The 13,780-nt window shown below is 34.0% G+C and overlaps 1 protein-coding gene across 1 annotated transcript in view; it reads right to left on the bottom strand.

The window, feature by feature from the left end:
* LOC144839263 (polycystin-1-like) overlaps positions 1-13,780 on the bottom strand; it is a 31,648-nt gene that overhangs the window by 14,880 nt on the left and 2,988 nt on the right. Inside the window, exons 2-17 of the mRNA XM_078694579.1 lie at positions 13,207-13,231; positions 10,781-11,292; positions 9,957-10,143; positions 9,518-9,696; positions 8,478-9,108; positions 7,935-8,078; positions 7,419-7,616; positions 6,620-6,852; positions 6,117-6,273; positions 5,836-5,924; positions 4,402-5,316; positions 3,882-4,026; positions 3,115-3,301; positions 2,287-2,486; positions 1,107-1,374; positions 74-242 (exon numbers count right to left, since the gene is read on the bottom strand). Coding sequence (XP_078550705.1) covers positions 74-242; positions 1,107-1,374; positions 2,287-2,486; positions 3,115-3,301; positions 3,882-4,026; positions 4,402-5,316; positions 5,836-5,924; positions 6,117-6,273; positions 6,620-6,852; positions 7,419-7,616; positions 7,935-8,078; positions 8,478-9,108; positions 9,518-9,696; positions 9,957-10,143; positions 10,781-11,292; positions 13,207-13,231 — 4,239 coding nt within the window. The remainder of the gene's footprint in view (positions 1-73; positions 243-1,106; positions 1,375-2,286; positions 2,487-3,114; positions 3,302-3,881; positions 4,027-4,401; positions 5,317-5,835; positions 5,925-6,116; positions 6,274-6,619; positions 6,853-7,418; positions 7,617-7,934; positions 8,079-8,477; positions 9,109-9,517; positions 9,697-9,956; positions 10,144-10,780; positions 11,293-13,206; positions 13,232-13,780) is intronic.

The following is a 13,780-nucleotide window of genomic DNA, read 5'->3' on the forward strand; positions in this document are numbered from 1 at the left end:
TGCATGTAACTCAGAAATCTTGTTTACATTCAATCCTAATTGTTTATTATTAAACTGAAGAGATGATACTTACAAAGATATCACACACTTTCATTCTGGTCGACGACTTCAACTTATCACGAATTTCTACGTGCAATTCCAATTTATAATCGTCACTTTCTGGACCAGTCGGAGGCTTCAGATGGTTAAGCTCACCAGTTTCTTGTGTAAATAAGAAGCTGTCCGTTGTCGATAAACTATTTCTAGCTAATAATAATAATTATAATTAAGCTTTAGTTAGTTCTCGCCTAGTGGAAAACCGGCTTCTCTACCTGACGATAATTTATACGCCCGTTTAGTTTTAGGGAGCGTTCAATTTGACCGACGACACATTGCCATGACCTAGGTCGACGAAAGCGAAAGTTCCACATTATAGGTACAGTCTACAGCCAATTTCTTTTTTATTTTATTTTTATTAATTTTTATTCAATCGAAACCAACAGCGATAATTACCGCCACTAACGGGTTTGATACAAAACAAAGTCAGGACTGTTTAAAGCACCTTGATTGGTCATAACATTGATCAAGGGCTTCTCTCGTCCAGTGCCCACCTTGACCAGAGGAAAGGCATAAGCCAATACGTCTGAGGCAGATACTAGATGCAGGGGCTGCCATAAGAGTCAGCAGTGCTAATTTCAAATGCCTAACTTCGGTGATCTGACGAGAACCGGTGTTTCAACGTGGTAAAGCCGTATATTATAATAACAATGCAGTGTCCAGTGATAATCGTCAGGTAATCTTTAGCCCTGGGTTGAAACCGTACGAACCGTACTGGTGGCTACGGCCCTGATATGGCTCTTTGTATATTATAATAACATAATGCAGTGTCCACTGATAATCGACAGGTAATGTTTAACCCTGGGTTGAAACCTTACCAACCGTACTGGTGGCTACGGCCCTGATATGGCTCAAACATTACCGACTCTCGCGATTAGTTTAAACAATGAATGATGATGAATATTTGACTATTTTCAGAAACATCCACAAAATATTATATACTGTACTAACAAAATACGTGACAAAAGCAAATATATTGTAAAATGGCAATTTCTTTCCAGAAAGTGTACTTACTATAAACTTTATATTCACCAATACCATCAGCGTCATACCACTCGACACACGATATATTTACGCTTTCCCCTACTGTTAGTGTAGTGGGAGACTCACAGGTGCAAGTACCGTCATCTGGAGGTATGTTAATACCGATTCTGATAGCAGCTACACCCTTTACATCGTCAGAATCCGTCGCTACCAGTTCAATCTCATACCGAGTTACTACAGGAAGGCTTTGTTCAACCAACTCACGTGATATGTATAATGTATTTGTCTGTATTCCTATTAAAAGCAGCATAACATATAGATAAGTTTAAAGTACCAAGTAAAATAAAGAGCAACAGATGGTTGTAACAAAGAGCAAAAACATCTCAAATAGAACTCTATCTTTGAGTTTGAGTTTCTTTATTAGACAATCAAGGTCAATTAAAATACTGTACATAAATATCAATATAAAACTTAAATAGAAAACACTTTCGCAAGGGAACAGACCTTGATCACAACTCATATCTTTTCAAAATATACATGTATTGGAGGTAACGAAATGTATACTATATCTGTTTGTATAATCAATATTATATTATTGTCTGTTTTCGGTTATTAAAGATTGTTCATTTCATTCATAATGGTATATTTATTAAAATCATCTTCACAGAAAAACTGAATTGTGACAATTTTTTACATTATTAAAAAGTACTTAAAATATTTAAAATGTTTTAAAAAGATAGCATAAAATAACATCAAAAATTAAGAACCACACAATACATCATATAAAAACATTAAAATAACCGAGCACAACATCAAAACAAGTAAAAATCTAAATGACTGGCCAAGGGAATTGAAAAAAAAAAAAAAATTACCTAAAATATTATATTTTATTCTTATTACTTCAAACATATATTATACAGAGGGATAAAATTATTTTCAATACAGAAGTAAAATCAGTTGCGGTTCCACTGCCTAATCATGTATGGAATGGAGCTGTTACGAGAAAGTCGCAACAGTAGGCTTTTTCGACTGGTCACTCGCAAACACCTCGCAGCGAGCTTCTCCTACTGACTGCCCACATGAGGACCTATATTTGCTGATTATCTGTTCAAAACATCCCAGTAGAATACGCCTAGAAACTAAAATCATGGCCAAATGATATGCCTATGGTACAAATTCGAAGAAAAAAAATTAAGGTTACTATACCTGTTGGTTTAGAATCGTAATCACTCCAGGACACCTCAAAATAACCAGTTTCGTTTCCGGGTCGAAGCTTCCATTCATAACTAGTAATATTACAAGGCTGAACACATTCCCCAATTACACGAATGTCAGTATCAGAATTTAATACCTGGCCATACTTCGACGGTTCCGATGAGTAAGAAAACGGCGTTCCATCAGCAATACTAAATTTAAAACAAACATCACAAATTAATATTTTGCTACTCGTTGACTGCGGCAATTAACAAACTCATAGAATAATAAATAAAGACGCATACAACATAAGTTCTGGCTCTTAATATATTAAATAATATATATTAAATAATATTAAATCGAAAGGCAAATTACTGAAAAAATGACAATGCTGTGTCTGTAAAAATTAAATTAAATTCTTTATTAATAGGCTACATAAAAACAGTTGATAAAAAATAACAAGACAAGTAACAAAACAAATAAACAACATCGGCACTTACAAAAGGCAATGGTTAAACAGTCATGAATAATTGCACAAAATGAAATGAATGAATGGATGGATGAATATTGTATACATTATAGTACAGAGGATCGGCTGTTAACCCAGGAAGATATCAAAATAATAATATCGTAGGAAAGTTCCATGATACAGCGTCACTGTATTTAGGATTAATACTATACAAATTACATTTCTACTGGTGCTATTATTAGTATTGTATTTATAGTTGCAATAGACACCATAACAGTTAATGTTAAACCAGAGAGCAATAAAAATAAAAAAGTATTATAGCAAAGTTCCATGATACAGAGTCACTGTATTTAGGAATGTGTTACAGTTACCTTATAATGGGTTGAGGAGGAGTAGATTCCGTCAGTTTTAGTTCAAGGTATCTTAAACCTTCATTTTCTCCTTTTATTCCCTTCAGTACAATCTCATAAGAAATATTAGAAATCATACGTGTTGTGTTTAGAGTATAGTTCGTATGTTGAAGATAGGTCCCATTTTCAGGAAATATCATACCAGGTCCTTTCAAACAGATAATACAATTTATTTAATTTAGGATTGATAAATACAATGATATTATTTCATGTTCAATTAGGCCTAAATTAATTAAATGAAAAACTAAAAGATACTAGGTATTATATGTATATATAAACATCACAGGCACATACTAAACCGCCCGGTGAAACCTAATTTGAAACGATAAAGATGAGGGAATCTATGAGAATGAGAAAAAGTCCCCCCAACCGAGATTCGAACCCGGAACCTTCTGTTTGATATGCAGATGTCCTAACCATTATACTACTGGGGCTTTCATGGTATTGCTCAAACTCGAATTTGATAGCGACTCTTTAACATTCTCGGCATGGTACTGTATTCTAATCATCAGTTGATGTTATAAAGAGTTATTGATTTGCGATGACATAATACTTAGGACATGTACGTATTGTATCGTTGGTCATGCTTGAACCACATCTGTAGTGTCGCATGAGTCTTACAAAATGTACACATGTCCACACATGCGCACAATGAACTAACACGATGAATCTAGTTACTAGGTCCTCCCAACAAATTAAAAACTCCCTATTAATAACGTAATTCCAACCTCCACAAAAACATCCTCCAAATTCATCTTCTTCAAGATCCATACAGGCTACTTTTCCATTGCTGGCCAGCACGTCGTCGTTTATGCTCCCAGATGGCCAGTCTTCACTTTTACGTCGGCAGAATATTTGGAATGTTTCAATGCCCTTAAAAAACCAATACAATGAAAATATAATGGTCCTCTTTTGCCACTCCTGGGCACACTAAAAAATCTATGTGTTGTTTTAAATGTTGAAGAAATAAATTAAATAACAATAACTATTACTAAAAATGTTTTGGTTCATGTCAGATGATAATTATTAGGCCTATCATGTTTTCTATAGACTTGCCCCAAGTCTGTAGTTATTTCGAGGCTTTTCGAAGTTTTTCTCTGAAATTAGTATAGTAGTATATGTATGAAACGCCATATGTGCCAACATATTTTTATATTGTTTTACTAATATTAAGTCAAAACTCCGTCTGGAACCCAGACTAGATTTTCTATAACACGTTTGCTTTCAAATCTTTAATAAAAAATATACCTGTGACAATGTCTGATCAATATTGGGATCTGTAGAATATGTATATGGTGACAATTCTAGTAATTGTCCCATTCCGATTGACAGTCTATCAACTTGGCCCTCGACTCCAGCTATGTCTAACGGTAACTTCTGCACTTTCACGAAGTGTGTCATACTGGATACAAATACTACTGGTTCTGTTTCCGACCTCAACATTTCAACCGTATAAACGAATCTATAAATGCCAACATCCATCTTAAATTTGTCGAATCTAATATCTGATTCATCATAAGCTGCTGTGTAAAATTGGTCTTCAGGATTTAAGGACGCAAGGTCGATTTCTTTTTCAACTTGGTATCCGAATCCGATATCTTGGATCTTCGTTAGATTCCAAGACTTAATGTTTTCAACCGTTTCTTCACAGTTAATAATAGTCTGCGTTGAGATAATCAAGACATCTTTAGAGTTCACAAGACTGGGTAAAGTTATATCAGGCTGGTGGTTACGTATTATTATATCAGGTACGTGGCAATTCAGTGTAGTGATTGCAAATGGATATTCTTCCATTAAGATTGATACAAAATTAAACGCTTCTATCTTAAGCACATAACTCTTTTCTTCGACGTACGTATGGGAAATATCGATTGATGAAATAATGATTGCCGAGACAGCTACATAGTCGTGGCGAATTGAACACATTGTTGCTGAGCCATAAAATTCCCTTGGAGATCCATCACCGTAATCAAAAACAATACACGTATCATCACCAACTTGTCCGATTTTAATAGTAAAGTTTTTCAAGTCATTTTGGCCCGCCAACGGGCCTTCATCAACAACTATGTCTCGTACACTGGATTCAACTTTGATGCTCAAAGTAGATACGTTAGTTGAACTGACTGAATTGTTAGCCTGTACGGTTACTGTATAATCACCGGTCTGAAAATAATAAAAAACAATTCAAGAAAAAGTACTTAAATCCATCTAGAATATCATAATAATAATAGCACCTAATGCAATGATTTATAAAATATCCTAAAATTAAATTTTTAAAAAAGAAAGAGAAAAGCAGAGGAACCATTTACACCGCTCCGTTCTCAAGCACTTTGAAGCTCCCGTATGTAGAGCGTGTGACGCAGTGTAATAGGCGGTCGACTTCTGATCGCGAGATCGGAAGTTCAAGTTGTCGCATTGCTAGGCAAGACACTTACGTTTGCCTCTCTCCACCCAGGTGTACAAATGGGTACATGATAAGTACAAAGATTACTATCTGCAACATACGTTTTTTATAAAATAATAATAACCGTGGCAATAATGCGACGTGCTTTAGCATTAAGCGCTATGTAAGGGAGACGTATTATTGTTTATGGATAATCTAATACGTTGGTGTATAACAACACGAGTATTAATTTTATTACATAATATTTGAATCAACAAATACAAACACAAAGTACATACCGCCGTATAAGAATGACTGTAGACATCGTCGAATGTAGTTGCAGAGGCACCATCACCAAAACCGAAGTATGTGTATTGCAGGTTGCTACCTAATAATAAATAATAAACAAAAACGTATTCGTCCGTACAACTTGAATATCAAATCAGTGGGTTCTTATTCTTTTTATTAGGCGCTGTGAGAGCACCACATAAACAGTAATAGTTTCACAATAGTCATTAATAATATCAACATTATCGTAATTATCTTTAAAAAGCTATATCGTACGTCCACATAGGCCTACCTTGTTGCACACTTGCAGTGAAAAGTGTCGGTACTTCTAATGGGACATGCCATGTGTCACCGACTCGATTAGCATCTTCTGCATCTCTGTACTGCTCTTGTACTGGTATATGACGTGGTGTAACAGAGAAATTATAAATAACGTCTGTTATTTCAACCTAACAAAACAATCAATTAAAATATCATTTCATTAATTTTAATATAACAAAAAAAAAGTGCATACAAACATTTTATAAATCAATCAAAAATTATGACAATAGAATAATGTATATCCCCTACAGCATTGTTAGATGAAATGACACTGTGTGATTAGCCAAACCAATCTAACAACAGGACACTGAGCTGTCCTTTGATCTTATATCTGGCTGCGACAAATACCAACAGTACTGTACTATGTAGGCCTACATATAAGAGGAACTGATCGTGTCGTAGCCACAGATAAACCCTTTGATCTCCGCAGTTCAACATCCTGTTGTTAGATTGCAAACGTTGCAATATCCTTACCGCTACTTCATGTTCTTCACTATTTAGTAGATTGGAAAATACAAATTTAAGTGTGTATTCGCCAGAATATGTAAATGCAATTTTTAACGAACATGACTGGTCGATTGATGTAATATCATAAATGTCATCGTAAACGACTTCGTCAAAGGCATATCCACCGCTGATCGAGACATCCACAAAAGTGGGTGCTTTAATTGCCGAATTAGAATACGTGACAACCGTTGTGATCACTCCTACAAAATTGAATATACAATTACATTTGTTATAATAAGTTAAATATATATATTCGAAACATTTCCTTCAACGTACTGTATATAACACATTTTAGACAAGTTCAAATACAATCGATTTGTGACGGATATGATCGATATTGATACAAACGGAATATATTGTTTTTCTGCCCACACAATAAAACAACTTAAATATTTAGGGCAAAAATAATTAAAAGTAACAGAGAAGAAGGAGGCCAAAATAAGTTTAACTTAAGTCATGGCCACCAGATTAAAACAATAAAAATAAAAACAAATAATTAAAATAAAAAAAGGTAACAACAACTAAATTTAAGGTCACACTGAGCATATGAAAACAAATAACAAGACATTATACTATACACTGTAAAGAGAGAGAATTTAACGTGATGAGAATGATCACGTCATCTGCTTTGGTTTCACCTAGGATGCACCGCAAGGATGTAAGCGCACCGCAAGTAATTTGACCAATCACGACGTGATAGATCATGTGATTTCTCTTTCGTCTGTGGTTGGTCAACTCACTTGTTGTGCCTACGTCATTGCATTACCTTTGACATCCCCCAAACCATTAGGTTGAGGACTGTTTGTAACAATTTCATATGCATCTAAATCGACCGGGTTGTAAACGGTGATGTTAAATTCAAATACTTCATAGTTCCACAAATTGCTTGCATTCACTGTTATTGTTAAATTTCCCGCTGCCTCAAACCAATGAGTGATGTTGTCTGGTACATCAGGCGAAGTTGCTGTTAAAAATACATAAGTAAATAATATTCAATTTATACCGGGCATTGTAATACAATAAATACATTATTTTAATAATTTAATTTCAAAATAAATTCATATTTTTAACTTCTCTACGACCCTGTCTGTTTTTAAGCCTGGTTCGCAATCTGGCGCAATTGGACCAATCACATTCCAATGATCCATCGCGTCTTGATTGGTCAAATTACTTGCTGTGCGTACGTTCACCTTCTCCAAGCTTGTACTAGTTAACGGATAACCCTGGCCAGTACAGTACAGATATTGGAGCAAAAAAAAGAATTTTTAAAGGTACTACGTACACACTCTATCGACTTCGTCAGGTGTTGATCCATCTCCCCAATCAATGTACAGCGCCGCTGGAATACCACGTTCTAGCCATACAAACAGTGTCGCTTCTTCTGTAGAATCTACAACAGTGTGGTTTATCATTGTCAGTTCTAATCCTGAAATCGTTAAGAAAATTACAAAATGTGTTAGCTCAATTTATTCAATTACAATCTAAATCCATCTTAAATGTCTGGTAAACGGAATGCAGTTATGTGGGTTTTGAATCAGTTTCCTAAACGCAAAAAAAAAAACATTCTTATTAATATCGATTGATCGATATATTGTTTGGTTTTTATTTCAGTTATCTACACAGTTAACTTTAGTCTATAGATAACCATCATTTGTATATTACAAACATAATGTACAAACACAACATTGTATAGTTTTAAAAAATCTCTTTAATAAATAATACCAAAATGCTGGATTGATGATAAACAGATCGAGCGTCGAATTATCAACACATTGTTTCATTCATATATTTAATCTCTATTATATTAGACACACATAATATATACCTGTTATATTCTGTTGAATAGTGACTGTACATGTTTTCGTTTCAGTGGTCAAATTATTACGGACATCAACCGTAACTGGATGTTCCCCATACGTCGGAAATGCGTATGTTATGACCGCTAGAAGTTCTTTAACCAAACTAACTCGGAGATAATGTTGGGTTTCGAAAACCGAAGCATCTGCGTCATCTAGTATCGAGCCAGTACTGTATGCAACTCCAGAATATTGGTACTCGATAGTGTTATTGGTAATATTCTGCCAACCAAAACCCGCACCATTCGTTTCATAACCAATAACAAAGCCAATCTCAGCAAGAGTACCTCCAATGATGTCAGCTATTGGTATCTGGATATACTCAGACTCATTTGTTACTGCAAATGGTACTGGTATAACTGCCATAACTTCGTAATCAGTTCTTGGGCCGGATTCATCATACCGTGGGTTCTTAAGAGAACACACGCCCGAATCTATACACGTACCAGACATTGCACAGTATACGCCAGTGCTACCACAATAGTCCGTGTATACCGGATTGGATGGATAGGCAAAGTCATAGTTACAGCTTGCTTCTACACCGCAATCGTTATCTTGAGGACAGTAAATGTCGCCACTTGAACACAGTGGTTTTAGGATCTATTATGCAAAAACAACATGAGAATTTGAGTTTAGGAAGAAATAAAATTACTGTATAGGCCCTAACCTTTATCCGTTATAATAATGATTAGGCCTATTCGTGTTTTTTGGCATTTTGTTTTTGATTTTCACTTTATGTAATTATTCTAAAAGGTTAATGTGATTGGTAAGTCTACAGAATAAATACATTACATGTCTTTCTTTCTTAAATAAACATGTGACCTACAGTAAGACATAATTGTCCTTTGTCTAAAGGCCTCTGGACCATTTACATTTAAATTAAAACATTTTATAATACGTTCTTAAATTTCAATACATTTTGTCTTTCAAACGAAACATAATTAAGCTAGATAATTTAGTTTAATAATTGAATTAATTAATAAAAGAATAGTTTTATCTTAAAACTTACAAGTATATTGACTGTACCAGGTGTAGTAACATAAGCCTCTACTGACATGATGTAGCCAGGTTGTAGGATTTCTAGTCTAGGTAGTACCCATACCGTGGAACCAGAGTTTAACACTGTACCGTCCATTAAATCCGCCCTTGCATCCTGTGCTATGAATCCAATACTATACATAGCAGGACCTATTCAATATTCAATTTCGTTATTTCATCAGGAATGAATGAATTAAAAACATTATTTTATTATATTATTTATATACACAGTGAAAATCTATATTGAATTTATATTGGAATTACAAAACAGTATACAGTAATTCCTGAGACATCTCTGATACCCAACAAAGTGCCAAAGGAGGTGTTCTATTGTATGGTAATTGAAGAACAGCTCCTTAAAGTGGCCTCAGTCAGTTTGTTGTTAAAATATATAATTCTCAACAACTTACTACCAATCGCAGTCGTGTTTAACGTGTCACCATCCATATCAACATCAACCAACATCTCGGAACCCTTAAACACAGTCAAAGTCATATCAAAATCATTGTTGAGATCTTCCACAATTGGACAAACCAAATCGAGGCCATCAGCGTCAATCTGCATGTGAACCAATACATCTGTAGTGTCTTCATAACCCTTTAAAAGAAATGAACAAAAATATCTCGCAAATTGCATACAAATATCTATCAATAAAAAAAACTTATTAAAAAACGCGCTATTTCACAAACTTGCTGAAATTCTATGTGTTCAGTGCGACATGACTAATTGCCATGACTCGACTTCGTACTATACGTAGTTACGTACAAGTACTATACGTAGTTACGTACAGGTACTATACGTAGTTACGTACAGGTACTATACGTAGTTACGTACAGGTACTATACGTAGTTACGTACAGGTACTATATGTAGTTACGTACAGGTACTATATGTAGTTACGTACAGGTACTAAACGTAGTTACGTACAGGTACTAAACGTAGTTACGTACAGGTACTATACGTAGTTACGTACAGATACAAACTTAAATCGTGTTAGTGTATTACTACTGTTGCTATGCAGCAGATCTTCAACGCACTGTTTTCTAAGTAAATCTATTTGCGCGACTTTTTCTTGATCTTCGACTATACTAGATTTGTTCAATACGCATAAACCCGACTCAGAAATTTGCTTTTTCTTTTTTCAATCAGTCATTAATGGAAAGCATTTATTTTACTAACGCGTTATTTTTGTTGGTACATGCCTATTATTAAATAAATTTATATTGCAAACTTACAGCCAAAAATCCATTTTCTGCTGTGCATTTAACACTGTAGTAACCAGGAATAGCGTAGATATGATCTTGTGTCAACAGTTTTATCGGTTCAGTAACAGCGACGCCATCACCAAAATCGAAAGTAAACTCCGGCTCGTAACCAGTAGAAGTAATAGTAATAGTACCAGAAACACCAACAATGAACGTAACCCCTGCTGCAAAGTTGACTGTAATGGGAGTGTTCAAAGAATCGAACACTTCACAATAACCTATACCGCCACAATTCTCAGCACCATCCCCGGTACAAGGTTCATTGCAATATGTAGATGTAGGGACAACAACATCCGTCGGTAAATATGCGTTGGTAACAGAACATAAGCAAATGTTTCCCTCTTCAACAGCAGCAAACGCGTAATCATACTGTGCACATGATATCTGACAGCCAAGTTGGGTAAGTTGACCTGGGTCACGGTTTTCAGGTGGTTTATTAAATACACGAGCCAACTTATCAACTTCATAGCAACCATGTGTAACTGTGAGAAAGACCACAAATCACCAGTTAGTCTGGGTTCCAGGCGAAGTTTTGTTTTAATATAAGATAAATATTTTGGCACATATGGCGTTTCATACGTATACTACTTGAGCTTTGATATAATTATTTTCAGACAAAAATTGAAATAAAAACAAATAAATAAAAAGACAATGAATACAGACTTGAGGCAAGTACAACCAGTAAGCAGTAGAAATGCATTAAACACAACCATTTTGTTCAATAACAGTTTGCGTTGGAACTAGTTTAAAGATTGGTTCTCACAAGGACATAAGCGCAACGCAAGTAATTTCACCAATCACACGCGACATTTCGTATAATCCATCGTTTGTGATTGGTCAAATTATTGCGTCCCTGCGTTGCGTCCTTGTGGGAATCAAGCTTAAAAGGGGGTTTAATTTGAAATGGTTATCAAAAGACATGGGCACTGTCTGCCTAATTCTTTCTGAAAAAAATTCTATCTATTGGCAAAGTATTATAGGCTACACATCTTAATGAGCGAGCCTTTTAGAAAAATATTGAATGTTGACAACCAAACAAAAGAACTCCATACTTTACTAAAAGCTTTTAAAATAACGATACTGATGTTTATGACGTGGTTATAGTAACGTTGTCTGGTTACAAGGATTTCTAATTAACGGTTCTGTTTAAATTGTAATTCTATATATTAGGCTAATTTGACACTATGGGACTACGTTGTATCTACATATTTACATTGAAAAACAGTAGTTAGTTGAATATTTGTTGACAATTTGTAGGCCTATAGTGAGTAGGTAATATGAGGTGGCGTTCCATACCACATCATCTAAGTTTTCTCATATATGTTGCTATACTCAGGGATTCATCTATGAGTAAACTTCACAATTCTATTGTTGACATAAAAAAGGTCAAATCTAAATCAATAACATATCTAAAAAGATCGTATCAGTGTGTCAACTTTGTAACCAGATTTATAGAATAACGTTACCATGACAATTTAATACCGTTACAGTAATCCATAATATACCACAATTATCAAACTGGCTTCAACAATATAAAACATTTTATGAGATGATTAATATGATAACAATTATTTGAACAAAATTCTGAAGGCAGGAAATATTTTGATAGCTAATTTTGTCCAAAATAAAATAATCGTCATAAAAAAAAGCGATGACTATTTTGTCAATAATTGCCATCACGTTTATTATCATAATGCTAGTATACTTTCCCTTACTATTGTTATGATAACATTCAACAACAATGTATGGTAATTTGTAACCATCGAAACACAATAAACTGGAATGTAAAAACTCATATCGTCATTTGGGCTTATTTTTTAGAAATTTGAAAGATCTCCCATAGTAGTAGTTCTGTATATAAATTAGTTATTATGAATATCAGACAGGTTTTCTATACAAATAGTGAAAATAACGAATGTTCAATGCCAAATAACAACGAAGAAAATGTTAATTTTACGTGTTCTCCTTTATAAAATTTATCCAAACATTTATGTTTTAGTTAAGTGAAACAAAATTGAAGGAATCGTTCAAAGCATCCATTGACATTGTGTGATATGATTAGATTGCCAATATATTCCCAGTATCATGTAAATATTCGGTAATACAGCATCTCACGTGTATCACATGTGATGCCTGTATCATGTAAGGTTAGTTTAGCTTAAAATGTTATGGTCTATGAAACTATAGGCGATACATGCAGTGAATTACCAAATTGGAGAAATCTAGATACAGTAACTAGAATCGGGTGAAATAATCATTATTTTTATTTTTCCAAATATATTCAACTAATATTGAATTTTATTATTTTGATAATTATATATTGGAAATATTTTCTTAATTAAGCTCCAGCACCGTAAAACACAATTACATTAAAGTGAACAATATTGATTACTTACCACTGATAACTGGTTGCCAAGTTATCTAGAAGAAAGAATAAGAATATAACAATGTCACGACTAATATAAAGCGTGTAGCAAATAATAACAACGTCGTGTTTGTAAATGGAGGAGGAAATTAGTTGAGTTTGTATAGAATAAAAATAATAATATTTCTGGTTTATATAATCTGAGGGAAACGTATAAGAATAATTTACCTTTTACGTTTTACAAGGCCCCTCATTTCTACAACGATCTTCCTCTATCTATCCGCAATTAATTATCCTTTTCCTCATTCGAAACTAGACTTATGACTATGTAATCCTTTTCCAGACTTTAAATTGTAACATTTTAGATCGAAATATTTATATATAGACCTATATTATATATTTTTGCTTAATTTAACATATCAGTTATTTTCTATATTTCCAAATTTTCTTATTCAGATTTTTAATTCTCATGTAATTTATAGGCTTTTGTTTTTCTTTAACTTTTCTGTTATTGTTGTATTTTGTGTATTGTATCTGTTCTGAGGGTCCCAAATGATCCTCATTAAATATCTTTCAAATAAAATAAATACATACATAAATTCTTA

This window comes from Antedon bifida, chromosome 4 (genome assembly GCF_963402885.1).
Source record: "Antedon bifida chromosome 4, ecAntBifi1.1, whole genome shotgun sequence".
Lineage (NCBI taxonomy): Eukaryota > Metazoa > Echinodermata > Crinoidea > Comatulida > Antedonidae > Antedon > Antedon bifida.